General features: G+C 33.7%; 1 protein-coding gene across 1 annotated transcript in view; it reads right to left on the reverse strand.

The window, feature by feature from the left end:
• Positions 1-26,958, reverse strand: part of LOC149805330 (spermatogenesis-associated protein 7-like) — a 64,435-nt gene that overhangs the window by 24,371 nt on the left and 13,106 nt on the right. Inside the window, exons 5-7 of the mRNA XM_089949256.1 lie at positions 23,839-23,975; positions 18,721-19,538; positions 15,530-15,574 (exon numbers count right to left, since the gene is read on the reverse strand). Coding sequence (XP_089805382.1) covers positions 15,530-15,574; positions 18,721-19,538; positions 23,839-23,975 — 1,000 coding nt within the window. The remainder of the gene's footprint in view (positions 1-15,529; positions 15,575-18,720; positions 19,539-23,838; positions 23,976-26,958) is intronic.

Raw genomic sequence — 26,958 nt, forward strand, 5'->3', positions numbered from 1 at the left:
TAAACTCAAACACATGGAAAATTACAATGTATTTACACAACACAGCTTTAAATCTAGACATTCTTGAAAGTTTCAATTACTAGTCAGTCAATGAAGTTGATAAATTCAAAAATGATAAAGTGCAGGTAGATGGAGCGATGCTAAATTTCAGCAAGGCCTTCAGTACAGTTTCACACAATGACTGCTATCCAAACTGATTACTATGGTCATGGGGAAAAACAGCGGGTTAAGTTTTTCCTCCAAAACAAATATTAGTGAGCTGTCATTGATTGAGAAGCTTCTCTACCATAAAAGGTTGAATTAGATGTTCCACATGGAACAGCGCCAGGTTCTTTATTATTCCTATAACACATAAATGACTTATCAGCATGTCTGAGCTCACAAATTAGAGTTTTTTGCAAATGATGTCTTCTTTACAGAACATATTCTTTTCTGGATCAAATTCAATTACAACATGATCTAACTTCTCCCCTGACTGGGCTGAAAACTGGGGAATATAATTTAATGCCACTAAATTCATAGAATATGCTTATCACAACAACTAAGTTCATATAATTATACTTTATGTGATCAACTGCTGGAAGGGTAGAAGAAAAAAAATCTTTACTTTTGCATTATCATTAACAATACCCCAAAATGGACACTACACCTCAATAAGACTGTAAACAAAACCAAAAGCACACTGGGTTTCCTCAAGAGAAACTTGAAATTCTACCCACATTATCTCAAAGACATTGCATACAAATCCATTGTTAGGCCCAGACCTGGCGTACAGCTGAAGAATTTGGGACCCCTATCTAAACAATAACATTAACAAACTGGAAACTATTTAGCCCCTGAACTGCAAGATTTGTATGCAGTGACTACAGCAGTGAGCAGCAGTTGACAAACATGAAGAAAGAATTGGGATGGTATACCCTCCATTGCTGAAGAAGAGAAATGAGACAAACATGATAAATACATTGCAATAGTGTACCTTTGAATACTAAACAGTAAAACCTGTCTTGAGAGACCACTGCTATGAGAGACCATCTATTTTAAGAGACCAGAATATACATGCACAGATTTATTGATTATATAGTGTTGTGACCTGTAATGAGAGACCACCTATCTTGAGAGACCATTACTTTTTGGCAGAAGGAGTAATCTGTCAAGAAAGGTTCTACTGTACAAGAAATGAGACAAATGTGAGTGACACTGAGATGGTATACCCTAAATGCTGTAGAAGTGAAATGAGACAAACAAGATAATGACATTGTGATAGTATACCATCAAATGCTGAAGAAGAGAAATGAAAAAAACATAATAATGACATTGTGATGGTATACCCCCAATGTTGAAGAAGAGAAATGATACAAATATGATAATGATATAAATATGATAATGATATTGTGATGATATACCATCAAATGAGACAAACATGATAATGAAATAGTGATGGTATACCATCATATGAGACAAAAATTATAATGGCACTGGAATGGTATACTCTTAAATGCTACATAAGAGAAATGAGTAAAACAAGATAAAGTCATTTGAATAGTATACCTTTGATTACTGTAGGAGAAATGAGACAAACATGATAAAGACATTGGGATGGTATAGCTTCAAATTCTGTAGATGAGAAATAAATAAGCATAATAATGACATTGTGACTGTATATCCTCAAATGCTGAAGAAGAGAAATGAGACAAATATGATCATGGCATGGGGATTGTATATCCTCAAATACTGAAGAAGAGAAATGAGAGAAACATGATAATGGCCTGGGGATTGTATGTCCTCAAATACTATAGAAGAGAAATTAAACAAACATGATAATGGCATGGGGATTGTATATCCTCAAATTCTGAAGAAGAGAAATGAGACAAATATGATAATGACATTGTGATGATATATCATCATATGAGATAAAAATGATAATGGCACTGGAATGGTATACTCTTGAATGCTACAGAAGAGAAATGAGAAAAACAAGATAAAAACGTTTGAATAGTATATCCTTGATTACTGTAGGAGAAATGAGACAAATGTGATAAGGACATTGGGATGGTATATCTTCAAATTCTGTAGAAGAGAAATAAACAAGCATAATAATGACATTGTGATTGTATATCCTCAAATACTGAAGAAGAGAAATGAGACAAACATGATAATGGCATGGGGATTGTATATCCTCAAATGCTGAAGAAGAGAAATGAGACAAACATTATAATGGCATGGAGATTGTATATCCTCAAATGCTGAAGAAGAGAAATGAGACAAACATGATCATGGCCTGGGGATTGTATATCCTCAAATGCTGAAGAAGAGAAATGAGACAAACATGATATTGGCCTGGGGATTGTATATCCTATCATGGCCTGGGGATTGTATATCCTCAAATGCTGAAGAAGAGAAATGAGACAAACATGATATTGGCCTGGGGATTGTATATCCTCAAATGCTGAAGAAGAGAAATAAGACAAACATTATAATGGCATGGGGATTGTATATCCTCAAATGCTGAAGAACTGAAATGAGACAAACATGATCATGGCCTGGGGACTGTATATCCTCAAATGCTGAAGAAGAGAAATAAGACAAACATTATAATGGCATGGGGATTGTATATCCTCAAATGCTGAAGAAGAGAAATGAGACAAACATGATAATGGCATGGGGATTGTATATCCTCACATGCTGGAGAAAAGAATGACAAAAACATGACAATGGCATTGGGATGACATACCACTGAATGCTGCAGAGGGCAAAAGAGACAAACCCTCATAAAGAAAATAGTACAAAGTTGGATAAGAATGCCTGCCCGTGATTATATTTTGCATAATCACAACTGTATCCACACAACAATACTGGGATTAATACTCTTCATTGCAACACTGATGATGATAGCCATTCATCTTCACCCAAGAACCTTGAAAGATTGGAACAGTATGCCATAAAGATCTGTTCAAAGCAGCACATAACTAGGCAGAGCAATTAGTTTGTGCACAACCCTCTCTTCGGTTTTGATATATGATTTTGAGGTTTGTCCAATAGTGTACAAATACAGATTCCATTTATGTAACACTTGGACAGGAATATTCCATTTATGTAACAATATGGACAGGAATATTCCCTTTATGTAACACTTGGACAGGAATATTCCATTTATGTAACACTTGGACAGCAATATTCCATTTATGTAACAATATGGACAGGAATATTCCCTTTATGTAACACTTGGACAGGAATATTCCATTTATGTAACACTTGGATAGTAACATTCCATTTATGTAACACTTGGACAGCAATATTCCATTTATATTATAGCATGGACAGGAATATTCCATTTATGTAACACTTGGACAGTAATATTCCATTTGTGTAACATTTGGACAGGAATATTCAATTTACATAACACCTGGACAGGAATATTCCATTTATGTAACACTTGGACAGCAATATTCCATTTATGTAACACTTGGACAGCAATATTCCATTTATAAAACACTTGGACAGGAATATATTGGACAGCAATATTCCATTTATGTAACAACATGGACAGGAATTTCCATTTATATAACACTTAGGAATATTCCATCTACCAATATGTAACATTTGGACTGGAATATTTCATTTATGTAACAAATGTGTCAGGAATATTCCGTCTACCAGTATGTAACAACTTTGAAGGAATATTCCATTTATGTAATAACTTGGTCAGGAATATCCAATTTATGTCCCAGGCAGGAATATTTAATTTATGTAACAACTTGGACAGGAATATTCTATTTATGTAACAACTGGGACATACATATTTCAATTATAGGATGAAACTTTGTTGTAAAAAATGGATTATATCTACCCCACTGACCTGAATAACCCTCTCAAGCTTTTATTCTTATGCTAGAAATATCTTTACATTTGATAATGAAGCAATATGTAAAATGATGTGTGAATATTCTTGTGCATACATTTATACATTCTGAAAGCATGTTAATGGAAGTTGCAATAATGCCCAGGTTCAAGTCAGTAATAAACAAAACTCTTGTGTTTAAATGTTTATTGTCTTATGCACAAACCAAAAATAAAAATAACCATGATTTAAATATGCATTGTGAGGATTCCATTTTTATTACCTGCATTAATACAAAAAGATACCATTTATATATGATATAATAGAAAACGTACAATTTCTTGAGACGATGTAAATCACACTACGTTAACGAGCATACAATCTCAGGGGATTTAGTAAGCAAACTCATTTTTGTTATACTTTTACAGGTAGCAGGGGGTCTTGCAAACTTCGATGAAAGAAATGCTCAGACTGACATTTTGTCTGTGATCTTATCTGAATATATCTCACTGTCAGTAGCCATTAGAGAGTTGAAATAAAACAGTATTATGTCATTTCCTATGTCTTACATAAATGAATTTTGTAAAACCCACATCATAAGAAGTGTATCACAAACAGCATATTATCTGTATGCAGCATCTTAAATCATCAACTAGTAGGACATGGTTGATTCTGGAGATAACTGACAAATGGGTTCCAGTCAGCTAGACCTTTGGTCATGATATGAAGTGGTCTTGTGCAGAAATCATTATATTTCTTTATCACATTTACCATGACCATGCCATCTATAGGTTGCATTATTACCCTAAGTGCAAGCCATCCACCAATTTTGGCAAGAAATTATTTCAGATTAAAAGTATAAAAAATCAATTTTTCTTTGAGCAACAAAGACCTTGACTTCTGACCCACAAAACAACAGGTTTCTTCTATACCTAAGTGCAATCTCTCTACAAACTAAAAGGCAAAACTATTTTTAAACTTTCAGTCACAGTGACATTGACCTTTGTCCTTTGACCCCAAAACCAGTAAGCTTATTCCTTACCACATGTACAAGCACCTTTGCTAGCCAAGGTTCTGATATGCTAACCCTATCTACACCTTGGTAGATAGAGCAGATATTTCTGTGCTTTGGGTCTGTTAATTTCATTGGATGTGGCAGCAAGCCACTGTATCCAATCAAAATTAAGTTATTCAAATTTGAACACTGTTCCTACATGATTGACACATGGGGAGCACACAACTTGAATGAACTCATAAATAAGTAATTTTCCACTGCTGGTCCATGTTTGCACAAATGTATATCACTCATATACACCGGTAATGGCTTCTCTCTGGTATGTAGTCATAATTTCGATGTTAAACTTAAGAAAAGATCCACCAATGTACAATGCACCACTGTTAAATGCTATTGGTTAGCTGACGTTATATGCTAAGGGAGGCAATTCATGAAATCTAATAGATATCACTAAGACAAAGCACTAAAATATCTGCTCGATCCATCAAAGCGTAGATAGGGTTAACATATCAGAACCTTGGTTTGCTACGATAATATACAACTCATCCACAAAGTTTAGATCAGGTCTACAAAGTAGAACTTGAAGCTACTGTGCAAGATCAATTTTTCAACTTTCAGTCAGTGACCTTGACTTTGACAAGGTAAGTTAACTTACAGAAAGCATAGTTTGGGGTTGGGGGGAACAGAAAATCAAGGGCCATAAGTTTTGTCAATGATTTTATGGAATGCTGGCTTCTGAACTTCTTCAAGATCTCATCAATATAAAGTTGCATGCTCAATTTGGTTGAATCCCAGCAATTCTTGGATAACTTGTACTGCAGAAACCAAAGTGAGGAGATGATAAGGCAATCAGGGGCTGTAACTCCCCTAAAAATGGATTGAAATCCTATCAAACTAATTTGACATCACAGCTATATGAGGCTTCAACCAAATTAGATTGCAGTCTAAATGTTCCCAGTAAAGTTATTTTGCAGAAACCAGTTGTCAACATACAGCCAAACAGATGGATGGCCTGATGGCTGGAGAGATTGACTTATAAACATGATCACTACAGCCCCTACTCCCCACCCCCACCACATTTCTCAAACAAGGACTAATTAGAGATTTTCCAAAATTTACTACATGTAATGCTAAAATATTGTGATTTACAGTAATCTTCCTCATCAACCTTGATCTCCTTGATAGTTATGCATGGTTCTTAGGTAAATAAAATTAAGAAACTAGCAAGACTAACAAAAATTGTAGTTACTGATAGTAAGGCAGCTCTGTCTAGTTCCAAATAAAAAAATTCTTTCAGTCTTAAAGGATTTTGCAAACTAAAATGCTATCAGTATTGTCTGTAATTTTAATTGCCTCCATATGCTTTGGTGCACTTTTAATTTATAGAAAATTCTTATAATTCTTATAATTTTATGTCTGATAATGAAACGTTTCTTATAACAAATTGCTTAACTGTATTTAAAAACATAACAAATAATATTTCACCAAAAATTAAGAACTGAACTTCATATTCTACAGGATTCATACAGTCATAGAACATAAAAATTAATTACAAACTGCATGAACAGTTGTAGTGCCACTATGGCACTTCATGCATAGTGTATAAATGATGTTCAACCCACTGCTTTAACAGCTGTCATGATACTAAGGCCCTTCATGCATAGTGTATAAATGATGTTCAACCCACTGCATGAACAGCTGTAGTAATACTAAGACCCTTTATGCATAGTGTATAAATGGTGTTCAACCCACTGCATGAACAGCTGTAGTGATACTAAGGCCCTTCATGCATAGTGTATACATTATGTTCAACCCACTGCATGAACAGCTATAGTGATACTAAGACCCTTCATGCATAGTGTATAAATGGTGTTTAGCCCACTGCATGAACAGCTGTAGTAATACTAAGACCCTTCATGCATAGTGTATAAATGGTATTCAACCCACTGCATGAACAACTGAAGTGATACCAAGGCACCTCATACATAGTGTATAAATGATGTTCACCCCAATGCATGAACAGCTGTAGTGATAGTAAGGCCTTTCATGCATAGTGTATAAATGATGTTCAACCCACTGCATGAACAGCTGCAGTGATAATAAGGCCATTTATGCATAGTGTATAAATGATGTTCAACCCCCTGCATGAACAGCTGTAGTTATACTAAGGCCCTGCATGCATAGTGTTTAAATGGTGTTCAACCCACTGCATGAACAGCTGTAGTAATACTAAGACCCTTTATGCATAGTGTATAAATGTTCAAGATTCATCACTTTATGAGTGCTGTAAAACATGAAGTTCAGTTCTTACAATTATAGTTACAAAAATAACATTAAATCACATGAATTAAATAACAGAAGTATATTTTAATCATTGTTTACCAAACGGTCAAAGTTCACAAGAAGACACATGACAACATAAGTAGTTCCCATCTGGTGTACAGTTATAGACTAACAGACTATCTATATCTTGTTTTCACATACAGAATGGAACTATCCTTTTGCCATATTGATTTTAACAAAATACTCAATACAAATTTATTCTCCAAGATTCCTCTGGAGTATTCTTTGTATAAAAGAGAAATAGCTTTCTTTTTTAAAAACAGATTGATGTAAAAAAAATAGTTATATTATTGCTGTGCAAGGATTGTTTTCCCATTTTACTAAACTCTGAAATTGGTAATTTAGTTTATTTCTGTTGAAATTAAATTTAATTTTGACTGCTGTTGCTGCTTTTGTTGTTGTAGCTATGCTTTTATTTTTTATTTAAAGCTTGGTATACAAAGTATGGATAGACAGTATGATGTCGTGAAAGAAAACATTTTTGGACAAATCAAATCAGAGCAACAGTTACACAGATACATGTTCATTCAGCAGTTTGCTACAGACTAATGACCAAATAACTTCTAGTTTTCTGAATACAACACACTAATGACCAAATAACTTCTAGTTTTCTGAATGCAATGCACTAATGACCAAATAACTTCTAGTTTTCTGAATGCAAAACACTAATGACCAAATAAATTCTAGTTTTCTGAATGCAACACACTAATGACCAAATAACTTAGTTTTCTGAATGCTACAGACTAATGTCTAAATAACTTCTAGTTTTCTGAATGCTACAGACTAATGACTAAACAACTTCTAGTTTTCTGAATGCTACAGATGAATAACCAAATAACTTCTAGTTTTCTGCATGCCACAGACTAATGACCACACAACTTCGAGTTTTCTGAATACTACAGATGAATGACCAAATAACTTCTAGTTTTCTGAATGCAACACACTAATGATCAAATAACTTAGTTTTCTGAATGCTACAGACTAATGTCTAAATAACTTCTAGTTTTCTGAATGCAACACACTAACGACCAAATAACTTAGTTTTCTGAATGCTACAGACTAATGTCTAAATAACTTCTAGTTTTCTAAATGCTACAACTAATGACTAAACAACTTCTAGTTTTCTGAATACTATAGATGAATGACCAAATAACTTCTAGTTTTCTGCATGCCATAGACTAATGACCAAATTACTTCTAGTTTTCTGAATGCTATAGGCTAATGACGAAACAACTTCTAGTTTTCTGAATACTACAGATGAATGACCAAATAACTTTTAGTTTTCTGAATGCAACACACTAATGACCAAATAACTTCTAGTTTTCTGAATGTTATAGGCTAATGACCAAACAACTTCTAGTTTTTCGTATCACAAGATAAGATTCTCATTTAAATGCTTGCTTAAAAAGGTGTTTACAGGTAAAAACCACTCCTTTAATTAACAGAAGCACATCAATAGTAGCCTTCAATACACAGATAGTATGGAGGATTCACACTGAGGAAATGAAGTTAAGAGCCTTGCAAAGAGATGCATGATGGCAGCCAATTCAGGCTGGCCTGGAAAGAATCAAAACACTTTATTCACTTGTTGTGAGTCTAATCTAATGACTAAGCCACAATATGGAGGAGGAAATATTACCACAAAATATACTGCTCATTAATGACTAAGCCACAATATGGAGGAGGAAATATTACCACAAAACATACCGCTCATTAATGACTAAGCCACAATATGGATGAGGAAATATTACCACAAAATATACTGCTCATTAAAATGCATCAACATACAAAGTTTCATCAAAGTTGGGTTTAAACAAAGTTCAATAAGTTTGAATGTAATCAAGTTAAATAAAGACACAGAGGATATAACAAACAAACTGCTATGTTGCAAATATCACTCAAGCATGGATATTAGGTTACAGTGATCTAGTTTGGTATAAAAGAAATAGTCACTGATATGCATACAAAACTAATTATTTATTAATGTTGGTAAAATTGCATGCATGCTATTTAAAGTGTAACAAACAAATAACTGAAATAAAGTATGTCAGTCAAGCATTAAAATTAAATCAGAGTGACATAGTTTTTGGCATGGCTGAGTCATTCTCAATGAGATGCTTAATCATACTAATTTTCATGAGCATTGGTGAAATAGAGTCCAAATTAAAGAACTGATAGCTGAAAATTCACAAGTCACTCAAGCATGAAAATAATGTACAGTGACCTTCACTGTACATTACTGTATTACTCCTTATGAGAAGTATCCACATATAGTTTTTTTCATGAGTGTGGGTGTGATAGGGTTCAATATATTTAGGCCAAAAGAATAAGTGTCTGAAAATACACAAGTCAACTATGCTTTAAACTTTGGTTAGTGATCCAGGTTTAGTATGGCTAAGTTACTCTTTCCGAGCTGCATCCAAATAACAATGTCATACATATGGTTGAATCTACAAAAGTCACTCAACTGTGAAAATTAGGTTACAGTGACATAATTTTAGTATGGCTGGGTTCCGCCTGTTGACAAGCATCCACACATCAAAATTTCATGTTTAGTTAAAATAGGGCCCAATGCAATGAGGCATATTAAACAAATGGCTGAAAATACAAAAGATGTTTAAAAATGAAAATAAAATCAAAAGTGACCTGTTTTGGCATGAATGAATTACTCTTGTTGAGCTGCTCAAACACACCAATCTGCACAAGTGCGAGTACAATAAGGTACAAGATATTAGGGGATAATGATAACTGACTCAACATGACTATGTCTTGGTATGGTTGAGTTATCTTCCAAACTTTAAATACATATCAATGTTCATAAGCATAGCTTGAAATTAAACAAGTAATAATGTTTAATAATTTTATCACTGTGACCCTGGTATGGTTGAAATACTTTAGCTGAGATGAATCCAAAGGCCAATTTTCATGACCATACCTGAAATAGGGTATAATATATAGTGCGTATATTAAACAAATGGCTAAAAATACAAAGGTTACTCAAGCATGACAATTACATGACAGTGACCTAGTTTTGGTATGTCTGAGTTACTCTTCTTGAATGCATTCTTGTACCAACTTTCATAAGTGTTGGTGAAATAAGATCTAAGATACTGAAGCATAACAACACAAATCATGGCTGTAAATACAAAGACATCGAAGAATCAAAATTAGTTGACAGCTTTTTATAAGGTCGAGTTATTATTGTGGATATGCATCCAAATATCAATTATCATGAGTGCAGATGAAACATGGTCCAAGATACAAAAGGGATAACATGAGTGGCTGAAAATAAAAGTCAGCTGAGTGTGAAAATTAGGTAACAGTAACCCAGTTTTTACATGGTCAAGTTACTCTTATGAGATGCATCCACATACCAAAGTTCACAAGTGATGTCAAAATAAGTTCCAAGATTTTGAGGGTGTAACAAATAAATAAACACATAAATGAATATATTAACAAATGCATGAATGATGGGCAAAATGACTGATACCCTACGAACTTAGCAGACAAAGGGATATAAGATCCGCAATCCTGTACATTATCTGGTAAATTTTCTATGGCAAGCATCTTACAAGACTAGACACACCTACATGTGCTTTTCAATTATGAACTGTTTTACTCCACTGGAGATTTATTTCAAAATTAAACATAATCTTTTCAGCATACCTATCATATTTTGATATCATCAGCCCGTGATTTGACAAAATATTATGTATATTCTGTGAGACTGAGTTTTTAACTTCTGAGGTTATTCATGTGTACTGATGTGCAATGCTAAAAACTAATCCGTTTTGTTCACTTTTACTATATATTAGTAAGTTGTATATTTTGTGGAAAATGCACAGAATCCTAACTAAAAGGATCCTTAATATTTGCTCCACTAACGGAGTGTTACTCCAATCTGCATTGTTTTAGTCCACAATATCACAAGAGAAATTGAGGACAAATCTTAGTGTAATGAATCTCTCATTCTGTGAGAAATTAATGTCAAGGAATGAGAGTCAGATGGTCCAGTATTCCAAGTCTTCCCATGCTGTCATATACCACAGGTAAGACATCACAAAATACAACGAAAAACCACACCTAGTTTCTTAGCATAAATTTCATCAAAATAACCACTTATGTTGAAAAGAATGTGTCTTCTAAAAACAGAAAAATATATACTTTTACCACATCAAGTTTTACTTAGCATTAACAAATAATAATAGTGATGTATGCAAAATTAATATAAAAAATTACCACATATGGTTTAGTTAGACAAAGGCTAATGATAATTTCTATCTCAAAAAATGTGATTTCAAATTCAAAGCATTAAAGGAAAATAGAAACACTGTAAAACTAGTGGCATAAGCACAGAATGAAAATTTCAAATTATAAATCATAAGACATTTGGAAACATAATGAAAGACAACAATGACAATAACAATAATAAATATCAATAACAACAAGGGGGAAATGTACAGTGAAAAAGTCTATTTCTACATTTCTACACAGATGAGTACATATGCCAATCCAGTTTTGTCAGAAACTACTTCAACAAATTAAAATTATAACTACAAATATTGACAACATAAGAACTCAGTTAATTTTTTGCAGGTAAAAGAATGTCAATTTTAATTAAAAGAAAAATTTACTGCAGACCATGGTAATGCAGAAAGTTCTGTACAAATCGCCCTTTATGGGGAGTCACTGTGAGTTTTTTTTGTACAGCATTATGAGTGTGTCTAGTATTAGGTTCTTCTTTGCAAACTGCATAACACTGTACCAGTTCTACCCACAATGCCTTGCAGAATATTACCCTCTACAACTTGCAAAATTGGCCAATTTGTACAGGAATTTCTGCACTTGGTATCATCTGCTGTAGGTCTTCTAAATGAAACTGACATGCCAATGAAACTGACATCCCAATGAAACTGACATTCATTTAGCTTCTCAGAATAACTCACTTTTGTCAAGGTTTGTAGTTACCTTTAATTTGATGGAGTACTTTTTGAGTAAACTGGAAAGGTATATCTATCAGATGGTACTGAAATAAACATTGATCATGGCATACAAGTCAATCATAGTCATCACACTCAAAAGTAATAATAAGTTTTAAACCCATTGACAAGCTTGCAATAAATTGCATAAAATGTGGTTAAAAACAGGATGTGATCTGCAAGTCTGTGCACATATAGTTATGTTTTGTGTGAAAAGAATATTTTACATTTAAGTCCATCATACCAAGAGTACTGATGCCGCCTACGGGTCACTGATTGTCCCACATCAATCATGTTGCACAAAGTGAATCAATAACCCTAATGGCAAGTTAGATCATTTAAGGGTCAATAAAAATGTATTCACTGTCAGCCATGGTATAAAGGGATGTAACCATTACAATATGAAACATGTCACTGGTGAAAACTCCATACCCAGAGGTTTGCTTAAGTATTCTGAGTTCATCATTTTATTCACATTAGGTAAATTTATACTGACAACATGAGAATCTCAACATTTTCTGAGCCATGACCCAGGGATAACATCCCTACCCATATAGCTCCAATTCCCAACCCTGCATGGATCAAAATTATAAAACCATTGTGAACATTTACAGATTAACTTAACAAATATCCAAAGATTTTAAGTCTCTGTCTTAAACAGTATAACAGAAAATGTTCAAAAGAGAGCAAACTCCTGAATTAAGTTATTGAAAATTGTATCTATAGATATACAGATGAAAAAGCATCTCCACCAATCAAATTCCACCTCAGGAGGTGGATCGAAATTCTATAACCATTGAGCACATGTACAGACCATCAACAAAAATCTGATTATATCTCAAGGCTTCTATCTTGAATAGTGTCTGAGTTGCCGTGCAACATTTCAAATGCATGCATCACTTTATCCCCACCTTTTCTTCACGAATTATTAAAGCCAGCTGAATAATGTGTTACAAACTAAAAATTTATCTCCGTATGACTATGGTTCCCTTGTATACAAAGACCAAGATTATAAACAAATTCTTGCACTCTGACTGAGACTTTACTCAAAATCATGACGTGATTTAATGACAGCCAATCATAAGCCAGAATATTTTAACTGCATCTGAGTTTGAGTATTGTTTATTATCTTCGAGTCTAGTCTAGCTAAGTGAGAACTCAGAAGTGATTTCCTTCTCCTACAATGTACTAGTTCATTCATGAACTAATGCTTAAACAATATATATCAGTTGATTTATTTTTACTTGAAAATAACTTTGATTCAACTGTACACATCTTTGCTACCTGTTACCTTAAAAAGTTTTGGTTTTTAAACTCAGTCATCCATTAAATGTACAATATACAGGGGAGAATTAAAAATATATTAAAATGAATGTTTCTGAACTGGCTTTCAATTCATAAATATTCTTGATGGTTCCAAACTGGATAAATTATTTTAAGATCATTTTGTCTTAGCTGGAGATTATTTTTTAAATATTTGATTTTTCAAAATAGAAATATATTTTCTGTAATTAAAAAAATCGCACAACACACTAACAAAATCTGAAATCTTATGTTTTTTTTCTCTCAAACAATTCAAATGCATGAAATTACATTCCAACTGTAGTAATACAATCATAAACAAGCCATACAAATATTGTAGACAAAACAGCAATCTCACAATATCTGAAGTCTCATTCGGCCTTTCAGTATCCAGGAAGCAGTTCTAAATAGGTTAAAACTAGAAGCAAAATGCAGGAAACTGTGGCTGAAGAATTAGCAAGAAAATTCATCATTCTGAACTCAAAAACTTTAATGAACAGTGTATATATAATGAGTTCAGTCAGTAGCAAAACTGAAAGACTTGTCAACGTAAGTAAAATTTTAATAATGAAAACATTAATTACTCAAATTCTTGTTATATCTCAAATAAGTAATTCATCCCTGCTGTAAGACATTCAAATGACTGTGACCTTGGAAAACTTGAGACACCAAACTTAAACCTAAATTTATGGCCCCCAGTTCTTAGACTTATCAAAGAATGAATTCATCTTCTAAATTTTCCTTTTTTTGTAATAAATAACAGTTCCTAAGATAATGACATCGGCATAAATGTCTTCCACAGTAACCTCCAAAACTGCACAAGAGTTGCTGAGCACGTGTCATGTTTTGATGTTAGATGCAGCTAAACTATCAGCAGACAGCAAAGAAAGAAAAGCAAAGCATCTGTAGCACATTAAATCTAAGTAAAAACAGAACTAAAATATGTTAATTACAATCATATAATTTCTATCCATGCATAACACCCACAAAACTGCAAAGAGCACAGACTTAGACCTGCCTTGCATAAGGTGACTTTTAAACCAGCAAATCAATAATCATGTATATTAAAAACAGGACAAACAGCATACAGAGCCTAATCTGTCAGTGTATTATGTGACGGCAGGTATGTGTCCATGCTGTACACAGCTGGGTGGGTATTATACATTTATGTGTGATAAATCTACTATACATATTAAGTGAAAGGTCTGATATAAAAATTAATAGCCTACATTTCATTTAGTTTACAGATGAGATGTACAAATAATATTACAGATTTGTAACTAAAAAGACATAACTACAGCTGAAATACATACTGGCAAGTTGGAAACTTTAATAAATCATGGTTTTCCTTCATGGTTCAAACTCTTACAGACATCTCAAATGGTAAATGCGACAATTTTAGATATAGATTTGCAGTCTCAAAGACAAATTTTCTAATGGATGAAACTATAAATTATTTTTTTTAAAAATTATTACATGGTACGTTACAAAACATTTGTTCTGTTTATGATATTTAAAGACAGTTACTTCAATCGCATTATTTGTTTTAACTATTTATCAATTGTCAAAAGAAATGTACCGGGTACTAAGAAATTAAATGTTGTGTTTTACATTACTTTATAGACCTGATCCGACCTTTATACCTGGAATGACTCTGATGGTGTGATCTCCACACTAAATAACTGACAAAATAATCAAATCAAGCAACTGAAACAGGAATTTTGTATTTATTACAGCCATTATAGATTTGTTGCAAGCACAAGCAACCATTACAAATGTCTACACAACTGGGAGAAAGAAATGGTCAGTGATTTAAGATCATATTTTTTGGGGAACTAACAATCATACCTGTACAATAAAAGCACATTCTCATTGTTGACAGAGTTGTGTACAATGTGCAATTTGAAATAGAAATGTCATACTGACAGTGAACAAGTTCAAACAAAAAGTGAAGTAAAGGGAATACTAAATGGAGATTAGATTTAGTTCAGGTAACTCCCACAGCCAATATAAAAAGAGTGAATAGGAAAATAAAACTATTCTGGTACTCACTCTTTGGAAAGTCGCTGGCTTGCTAAACTCTTTGCTCCAAAAATTCTGTTAGGGAAATGAAATTGAAAAGGTACTCTTGAAAAGCTTGGACGATTATTTTCAAAGGCATGTGAAGAAGGCTTCATATTTTTTAAAATGATGGAATCTTTTCAGTCTTGGACAAATATATGTCTGACCATTAAAAAAAAACACACACTAAGGCCATACATGTGCACCACCATCAACAAAACAATAATACCATTTTATGGATTGAACTTTTCACAACAGTTCATAAAGTACTCACCAATTTTAATGTGAAATACATTTGTGCAAGTAATCATTCATATAGCCTTTAACTTTTTTTTGTATAAAAGAAATTTTGTCAACAAAATTAAAGATATTGCTCCCGGATAAAAGCCTCTGAATTGGGTATGTCTTTACATCATCTGTCTCTGAATAGTGTATCTTTACAGTATCTGTCTCTGAATAGTACATCTTTACATTATCTATCTCTGAACAGTACATCTTTACATTATCTGTCTCTGAATAGTACATCCTTACATTGTCTGTCTCTGAATAGTATAGCTTTACATTATCTGTCTCTGAATAGAATATCTTTTCTTTATCGGTCTTTCAATAATATATCTTATCTGTCTATGAACTTACATCTTTATATTATCTGTCTCTGAATAGTATATCTTTATCCATCTCTGAACATTACATCTTTACATTATCTGTCTCTAAATAGTATGTTTTTACATTATCTGTCTCTAAATAAGGTATATCTTTACTTTATCTGTCTCTGTTGTTTTGGGTTTTAAAGGTATTTCTAAGTGCAAGATAGGCTATAAATGATGCTAGCATAACTGGTGGAGGAAGATCCCAAGAAACCCCAGTAAGAACCACCGACTCATAGGAAGCTACTTGCAGGTTTCTAACATATTCATACTTGTTAAGCCTTAGACTTTAACCCAGAGACGAGAAGGCAGTGATCTGTAGAGGTAAGCACTTTAGAGCACTGCACCACTAATGCCTCTATCTGTCTCCAAATAAGATACATTTTTGAATTATCTGCCTCTGAATAGGGTATATCTTTACATTATCCATCTCTGAATAGGGTATATCTTTACATTATCTATCTCTGAATAGGGTATATCTTTACATTATCTATCTCTGAATAGGGTATATCTTTACATTATCTATCTCTGAATAGGGTATATCTTTACATTATCTATCCCTGAATAGGGTATATCTTTACATTATCTATCTCTGAATAGCATACATCTTTACTTTTTCTGGCTCTGAATAGGCATATCATCACTTTTTCTGTCTCTGAATAGGATATATTGTTACATTACCTGTCGCTGAACAGGGTATATCTCTACATTCTCTGTCTCTGAATAGGGTATATCTTTACATTATCTGTTGCTGTGGGGATACTTTTAAATGCCTGTATCTAGCTTAATTAAGATCACAGAAAGACACTCTTATCATTTTATATATTCTTTTCATTTTGTACATTCTAGGACTTCACTGCAAATCTCAAGGTCATTTTTGTTGCAAAAAAAACTCAGGTAATGCATACATTACTCTCTTCTAAGCAAGAATTTGTATCTAAAGAACCTTACATTTAAGAATAATTGCAATACTGTGAATATTTTAGTGTATAATCTGCATTAAACATGGGTGTCAGTGTTTTTAATGCCTAATACATTTATAAAATATTTCAAATATAATGCCGCAAAAGATGCAATTTTCACTGTAGCAACAGATACTCGTTGTTCTTAAGTTAATAACTATAATGGTCAGGATTGTTTCCCTTATGTCTTTTGAGATGCTACTGCAAAAACTGATGCAGTATGACTTGAGTTATCTGAACTCATTACAGGAAACAATAATGCTCTGGATAATCAGGACACTGGATAACCGAGTCTATCATTAGGCCTTAAGGAACAACAACAACAACAATGTGTTTCTGTTTTTTCATGCTCTTAGAAAATTAGGGCCAATCAGATGGTTAAATTAATTTCATGTATTTTATAAGTTACTAAATGCCAATCCTTGAAAAAGAAGCCAGGATTATGATTATAAAATTTTGAAGCTTGTGATTCTTATCAATCAATCACAAGTTTACATTTGAGATGTTTCATTTCATTGGCTATTAATGGATACTCAATGTCACACTTAGCCTCAGAGTTTAATGATCTCCAGGCCGGGTACACTAAACTTACAATCACCTTTCTTTACCTCTTTAATGGAAGTTCATAATAATCCAATGGACAATGCTAAAGTTTACAATGATATTTAAGGCCAAAAAAATGTTTAATTTCTATTTAATAAAAACATATGGCAATTTAAAGCCGCCTATGGTTAGTGCATAGCATAACAGGTAGCCAATCATGCTGAATGCCATCTATTCTATTTCTAGCAAATGCTTAGGCAATAATGTAATGAATAAAAGCATCTCATCAAATACAAAAATGATAATTTAGAATGAATGAAAACAACAGAATCTTGACTGGTCACAATACTGAGAAAAATCCCTTTATTGTTTCTTGCAGGATGAGAGGAAAAAAAAACTTGGGTTGGCAGATAAAAAACTGGGGACTGCTCCAGAAATCAGAAACAAACCTTACAATTTTTCAGAAAAGCTGTGTTAGCTGGAATTATTTCAAAATCTGAAAATAAGTCTTAAATAATCTAGACTATATATTACCATATAACGAAAGAAGGTCTGATTGTATGATCTGCATTTGGTTGGTTCCTAACATATGGGGAGGAAAATTAAATACAGACACAAGTAACAGATTCACCCCAAATTAGTGCTAATATTTTCCTAACTTCATGCTGAAGTAAGGACAGATACTGAAATTTAATCTTAGCTTGTAGAGAAAATAATGACTCAGTAATATGGGAAGAAATAAACATGTTCTAAAAGCTACTAGTGATTCTTTAGAAAAATAAACACCTGCAAAAAAGCATCTGAAGTTAAAATGAAACGCTTCACTTATTTTTATTTTTATCCTATCAGCTGTTCAATTTTTCACATAAATTGAATTAATCACCAGCCAAACTTTCAATACATAAGGCCATAATTAAAATCAATGCAAGAACACTTAACAGACATAAACTGTTACAGTTATAGATGTTACAGGTAAGGATAAAAATGAAACATAAATCACACAAGGTGCCATTTGCTGATGGTTGTTTACCTGCTTTTTGATTCATTCAAAGTACCAGATGTTAGTTTTAAATCACCAGTTTTCCCTAAACCAGAACTACTCTGGGAATCCTCCTCCTTAATCTTATCCATTGTGGACTTGAGTGTACTGTTAGTAGCCCTAAGCTGTGCCTTTGAAGCTTGGTCTTTCAACCACTTCATGTGATCTGTGTCGAGAGAAATGTCCAGTGGAGGGACCATCTGTTCTTTATTTGCATCAAACTTGCTGTAGTCACGACTGCGTAGGGTCTCAAACATCAAAGATGTGTCTGTCATTGGTATGTCATTTGGATTTGTATGTGATTTTAAGGTTCGTAGTCTAGGTTTTGGTTTAGGATAGGTTTCTTCTTTTCCTTCATATTCATCCTCACGTACCTTCTCCTCATGTTCTTCTCTCAAAGAAGGCTGAGGGAGACCACTTGCTTGTGGTTTTCTCTTGGGTGGTGTATAATACTTGTACTGACTCAGCCTTGAGACACGATCATTTTTCAGTGTTCTTGGAGTGAAGGGTTTCTCTTCTGTGAAAACATGTGCTCTTTTGTCAAGCACATCTCCATCATATGTCTTCTTAGCCACCGACTTAAAGGTTTGAACTGCACCAACACCTGTCAGTGACCTTTGGGAACGTGCTGATATGGGTCTGGAAGGAAGTGGAGTTGTCTGCCTTCTAGGCATGTCAATACCAGTTTTGTCCATTTCAGATCCATATGCTGCTTGATTACTCTCTTCGGTTTGGTTGTGTGACTTGAGAGTTGTTTTCATGATGTCGTATACAAGTCTCTCGTCTTCATCATCAGGGTCGTACTCTCCCTTCAAAGACAAAAATTAAAAGAGTATAAGAATGAAAGATTTTTAAGACTGGCCATTGCCTAGAAATATAATGTCTGCAACTCCTTTGCGAATGCATGTTTTCTCCAATTTAAAGGTGCAAAAGTCTTGAAAGAGATATGGTTTTACCATCATTTATGCTAGTAGAGAAACAATACTGTTATTATGGATACCAAACTTCAGTTTAAAGAAGATGTTTACAAGATGCCATATACAAAGATGATATGTGTGTGTGTGTGTGCGTGCATGTGCCTATTACTATATCAGCACACTAATAGCTATATGGTACAGAAAGTATAGTTTTAAAAGTGTAAAATTAAAGAATTGCACAATAACTGTTAGGAAAATAACCTTCTCCATATCAATTTAAAATCAGAGTACTACTAGATAAAAGAAAAGAGACTGCTGATGACAAAATTCTTTAAAATGTTTAAATAATAAAATATAAAGTACAAATTATAGAATTCTAAAAAAATGAGTCCAAATTTGTTATATAAACAAAAGTAAAATATTTTCTTTGCTGGTACATCATTACAATGGTAGTTAATTGAGTTCACATAAAAAAACGTCTTTCTAACAGGGTGGATGTTGACATAAAAGGAGTTGCTGAAGAATTTGGTATCATGTCCTCTTCAACATCCAAGAGTATCCTTGTACACAAGGGTACATTATCACAAATTTTGGAGGACAGACCAACACGACTGAATTTAGTACCAGCTAGTCCTTGGAAAGTTTTATGGCAACCCTCCAATGTAGGCTAGAAGGAATAGTAACAATGAAACTTTTGATGAGTGACAGAGAGATCACAGATCACAGAGGCTATTCCATAAGCTCGTCTGGGCTATGACCACTCAAGCGAAAAATTGTAGGCGTATTTTTTTATATATATGCATATTCAGGTAAATGATCATATTACATGTATTGAGTTTCATGGCAAGCCATCAAAACCTATGCACTATTGAGATTAAAAGGCAGCAAATGTAACAAAAATTGCAGGAGCAAAGTGATTTGGCAATATTTGTATCTTCAGGTGATGACCATAATATTGTAATGGGCAGGAAATCTAGCCTTTAATGTTTTTTTTTTAAAGTTTCAAGTTAAGTTCATTAATCGCAAAGCTATTGGTGGTAAAGCAGGGTGGGTAGTAGTGCTAATACTAGTACCCCAACTTCGTAGATGGGGTTACATCGTAGCTAGATGGGTGGGTGTTGTCAACATTGATGATCAATATGAATTTAATCATTAATACAATGAGATATCCAATACCAAAACCATGATTGGTATGATCCCCATGTATATTTCGTATTCCCATATAAACTGATCTTGAAGCATCCTTTAAACTCTTTAATTTCATCATGTTATTATGCCATGCGTAACTATTCTAGATATTAACCTTGCTTCCAGGTTTGGCAGATTTGGAACAATGTAGATGTTATCTCATTAATGGTTAATGGTTGCTTATGGTATCACCTATTTTTAACCAAAATATTTTTACCATTCAGAAGTACATTCACTGTATGCACATTTAGCAAATACTCTGTGTTAAACAGATTTTAATTACAATTAATAATTAAGGTGTAGGTTTTCTGCTATCAGTGGCAAAGTACAGCTGGCCCAACAAGTGTGTGTTTGCAGAATTTTTGCCTGAGGTTGCTACCCAGCAAATGACAGAATTTTCTCTGCCATGTGCAGAATTCTGCAGGAAGTATAAAAGGCTTGTCAGTGTCTGTGCTGGGACCTATTTGGGTTTCCGAGGGTTGTGTGTGTGTGTGTGAGTTGGAATTTTAATGTAGCTTTAACAATTTTTCAGTCATGTCACTATCATGTCTGCAGTGTGACAGTTTATAGTGATGTCTAGCACTGAGGCATCATGTCGCAGACATGTAGCATCATGTCCTACCCAGTTACATTATGCTGACCAGTACTAACACTAACCTCTTAATGCTGAGTGCCATGCGAGGCAGCTGTTAGTACCATTTATGTAAGTCTATGGTATGACTTGGCCAGGATCGAACCCACAACCTCCCACATTCAAGGTGGACGCTCTAACCACTAGGCCACCAGAGCGGTATTCCTGAGGGTTTTATTATGAGTTCTGTGTGTTCAGTCAGCACGTGAGAAAATCTTCTTACTTTTTTTTACGACAAAGTCCATATAAGGAAGGTGTGCAAAGAAAAGATAACTATTGTTTGTTATTTTTCTGCAAATCAGAAATTTAGCTATTCCAAAATGTCGCTGTAAATAATTGCCAGTAAAAATAATGCTTTTCTTAGTAAATTTTGGACAGGTCAAAAACAAAGTGAATGGCCAGCACTTTCCCATAACAATATTTACCAGTATACTTGGAGTTTGAAAGGCTGTTCTCAGTGGTCTCTTGTAACACTGATTGAAGGTGACACAAGAAAGATTGCCAGCAAGTGAACAAATGAGAGAGTCTCTTCTGGCAGTCTGAGAGAATATGTATCTGCTGACTCAAAAACCCTTCAATTATTTCCTTATTGCATGCATTTGCATAGATCTTTAATGCAAGGAGATAATAAATAGTCTCCTTTTATGTCTACAATCCCCTCAATTTGGAATGTCTGTACATCTGTCTCAAATGCTAATAACAATAACTGTAGGTGAAACTGTTTTGGAAGAGAAATTTTCTATACAAAAAATTTCTTGAAATATTCATCATCTGGGAAATAGTTTATTGCATAGTTGGTATATGATTGTTTTTTAAACTGTCTCCATTAATCTTCTACTCTGATCAAAGAAATAAGAAACTGTATCCATTTTTTAAAGTAATACTCGCATATTTTCATAATTTCTCTTCATCAGTGTGATGAAATTTTTCATGTTCAACTTTAGCTCTGCTTAAAATTCATTGTCACTGTGAAACATGTGCTATTAATGCTGTTCTAAGTTTGGCACTATTTTTACTACTCTGTCTATTGGCTGTTTGGCTTTACACTAGATGGTGCTCATGTTAATATTTTCACAAATTCTTCCGTATTTGTCAATATATGTGAAACCTGTGTTGTCAAATTTCCTCAGTGTATTCATAAAACCAACAAATAGGGGTGCAATCCACCATTTTGTAAGTTTTGGCACAGCTGGCTTCCAATGAAGGTCTAAAAACCAAACAAAGAAAAATCTCTCTATACAAATTTTGATGACTGCTATTTCTTTGAGTGTAACAGCAAGGTAGATTGGTTACTACCAAGACATTAAATTATTAAAAAATATGTTATTGTACACTCAATTAGCTATGCAGTAATTTTGTCAGGGAATGGAAGACTGGATAAAGAATTCCATTTAGTCAAATCTTGTAAAATAAATAGTAATTGCTGATTGCAAAGTTATTTACAGACTAACTTAATATAGCAACTTAACAAGTACTTTGTAAATGCTATTTACCAACAATGTATGCACCATCAAATATAGTCTCAGTAAATCTTGTAATATTAACTTCTGGCATTAAGTTTTTGAAAGAATTGTCACATATTTGTTTCAATAACAATCTGCTGCCAGGAGAAAATATATAATTGTCAGTTATTTACTTACTAAATAAAAATTAAAAAATACACACAATTTTTGATTTTCTTTGAGAGAGAGGGAGAGTGATGCATCACATTCTGCCAACATTCTATAAAGAATCGAGGTTTGTGAATTTTCATGGTTAAAAAGAAATCGAATAAAGGCATGCAAGATGAAATGTGGTTTTCCGCGACAGAGACTTAATTTGGTATCGAGTCATTAAAGATGGTTACTTCCCCCTGTTTACGGTCAGCAGACTGGTTTATGAATTCTAACTATACACACAACACATTTGAGTCACAAGAACACAAAACAACCATTGTAGCCTTGCACTAAAAAATTAGGTGCAATATTCAAGGTTAAACCATCACAATTTAGCTCGTTGTAATTGGCAAGCTTGTAATTGGTAAGCTTGTGCAAACTTGTAATTAGTAAGCTTGTAATTGGTAAGCTTGTGCGGTTTAAAATCTGAGCTTGCAGAAGCTTACATAACAAGCTTGTGCAAGCTTACCATTTACAAGCTTCCCTACTACCAGCTTGTGCAATTGCAAGCTTGCCACATTTTCAAATCTAAGCTTGCCGCAAGCTTACATAACAAGCTTGCAGCAAGCTTGCTGCAACCTTAAAAATTAGCTTGCGATTTTGGCTTGGGTTATGAACAAAAAGGAAACATATTACGATACATCAGTCCCTACACAGCTCCCTGCTTCTTCACCTCCTTAATAAATTATGACTGAAGCACCAGCTGAGAAATACATACCCAGTTTCTTTCATCATATATGTCCTCATCTGTGTTATAATCAACCTGCATGTGAGGTCTCTGGTGTCTGATGGACATCTGGGAAATAGGACGGGTGCCAGTCTTGTTAATGATCTCTCGGCTCTTCCTATCTCGAGCTAAAATGATGTTGAATTAAAAAGAAAATAGATTTTCAGATGTGGAATACTGGGAACATTGCTGCCAATTATAAGAAACTTCAACATTAAATTTTGTTCCATCAGGAAGAAAAAAAAGATGCCATTTTCAGCAGATGATGATGCTGTAGTTCACAAGGGCTCTTTAATGCTCTTCTTTGACATGCAGACATATACACACACACACCCATGCATGCACACACACACACACACAACTAATAACATGATGTTTTATTAGTACTGACAAATTCTGTATCAGCGAGTCTAACCACAAATTACTCAGGATCCATATTATGCTGTCGCATAATGCACAGGCAGAAATGGGTCTATGCAGTTTTTTTATGAGTAATTAGTATTAAAAAAAACACAGACACTGATCTGCCAGTGCAATATATGACAGCAGATCTGGGTCTATATTGCTTGTACTTGGACTCCTCTTATACGCGAGTACATATATGATAACCCCTTAATTTATTTAATATACAATTATGATACAGTTTATATTTTTATGATTACTTAAGTTTCTTGTGAGCAGAAGTTGTAATTTCTTTATGCAGACTTGAATATTTTTGTGCAAGCTGAAGTACAAAGTTGTAAGAATATCTGAGAAGAAAGCCTACTTAGTTCAAGAACTAGAGTATCAAGTACAAAGTAAAATGAAACCAGTGGTACAACAGTATGGGAGAAAAAAATGAAGTTAATTAACAATTAAAGACTGTTTATTAAAATAAGGTGAGCAATAGGAGACAAAATGGGGGCTCTCACAACTTCAATAATGAATCAGAAAATAACCACCAGCCAAAATGAAAGTAGAATTAGAAAATGTCAGGGTCAAATATGTCCTACAATAATATATCGATTAGGAATGTGCTCATGGAATGCATATGTCCAACAACTGTACATGCAATTACCAAAATGCAAAATTTAACAATGTTATGATGGACAGCAGAATGGACACAGTTGTGATGGTCAGTTGAATGGACAGGTGGACAAAGGTAACATTATATGTCCCCACAACTATCGCTGTGAGGAAAAGAATGGGGACATAACTCCAAAATGAAGTGTAAGAGACAAATTCCTAATAAGCACATCGGAAAACTTTAGACAAGTGGCTGATTGTGGTACTGTGGGTTTAATGCCATTTTTCAGCACATTATAGCAGAGACTTAAATCCACACGATAAGAGGTGAGATGTCAGTGATCTGAAAGGTGAGTGCCTTAGACTACTTTTACACTCATGGTCCTAAGAAAATTGGCAAACAAAGCAATGGCATTAGAAATTCCTCCCATACTATTATGCATACTTGCCAAAGCCAGTAATATGGCACAAGTGTAATCTAAATGGACAGAAAGAGTAATATGAGGCATAAATTTGTCATCTACATATTAAATGTCATAATTATAACAAACTGCAAAAATGTACATTTATTTTCTTAATTACAATTAATCTGGAGATGACTTAAGTTCAGTGCAAAATCCAAGTGAATAAGACTTCAAAGAATATTTACACTACACACACTAGCAATTCTTTACTTTCTCTGGGGTTGAACATGAAATGTTAGATAGTAATTGACTGTCATGTCATTGTCATGCTGTACTTTTTTTGCAAGCTGATGTCATGAATGCTTTATACACCATAAGAACACTAAGAAATGGAGATCGAGACTTTATCTAAAATTAGTAGTTGTTTTTTTCTTGACAGAGCAGTCAGCATGTACACAGGACAGCTAATTTACTAAGTATTAATTATATGGGATCAGTGAAATGTGGAGAACAGAAATAATACTGTTCTCCATTATTAAGTCACATGTTTCACTTTGGAGATACAGTTTACAGTTTTCCATACAATTAAGCAGAAGATCTCCATAATGTGGAGGGACCTACAAATAGAGCCCCAGGATGGTGATGAGTATTATTAAATTATCAGTGTCTTTCAAGAATTTGAACATGAAAATGTAACATTTGCTTGGTGGGCTCAATGATTCTTACAGGCAAATTTGATACAACTTTTTTCTGACAGTTCTGATGGTTAACTCACTTTTAAAACAAGAGGGGCCCAATCTAGATTTAGGGGGCCTCAGTCACTGGGTGATCAGAATTATTTTACCTCTGCAATGATCAATAATCGTTCACAAGCAGCGTCAGAATGTACATATCCAGAATACCTGTTAGAACCTGACCCAAAAGACACTAATATCTGTTATTTTAGCTGTGCACTTATGTGCAACAGCACATCCACTCTCTTTGCATGAGGCATAGTTTTAGTTAGATTATTAATTGATAATTTAGGAATTGTAATTCTACATGCTCCAGGGTAGATTTTATAATTTAGAAATTGTCCTTCTATATGATCCAAGGTGGATTTTATAATTTAGAAATTGTCCTTCTATATGATCCAAGGTGGATTTGATAATTTAGGAATTGTCCTTCTATATGATCCAAGGTGGATTTGATAATTTAGGAATTGTCCTTCTATATGATCCAAGGTGGATTTTATAATTTAGGAATTGTCCTTCTATATGATCCAAGGTAGATTTGATAATTTAGGAATTGTCCTTCTTTATGAGCCAAGGTGGATTTTATAATTTAGGAATTGTCCTTCTATATGATCCAAGGTGGATTTTATAATTTAGGAATTGTCTTTCTATATGATCCAAGGTCGATGAGTGTGGCAAGAGAAAGGGATATCACCATATTCACGGAATTCTGATGTTCCTGACCCAATCAATAAATTAAGGATTTTATTTTGGTTTTCTGGTTTCATCATGTTACTATTTGCATCTGTAGTGTTGTGTATGGTTTCATATATTAACAACTAGAGGGTTTAGTTTATAATCTGAAAAATTCTATGCTAGTTTAAGATACAAAAAGTGACCTTATGAAACTGGAAGCGATAATAAACATCCAGTGTTGGAGTAGATAAACTACAAAAATTACATTGCTTAGGTATTCTTCTTTAGATTCT

The sequence above is a fragment of the Sinohyriopsis cumingii genome, chromosome 2 (assembly GCF_028554795.1).
Source record: "Sinohyriopsis cumingii isolate HCF-2022 chromosome 2, ASM2855479v2, whole genome shotgun sequence".
Taxonomy (NCBI): Eukaryota; Metazoa; Mollusca; class Bivalvia; order Unionida; family Unionidae; genus Sinohyriopsis; species Sinohyriopsis cumingii.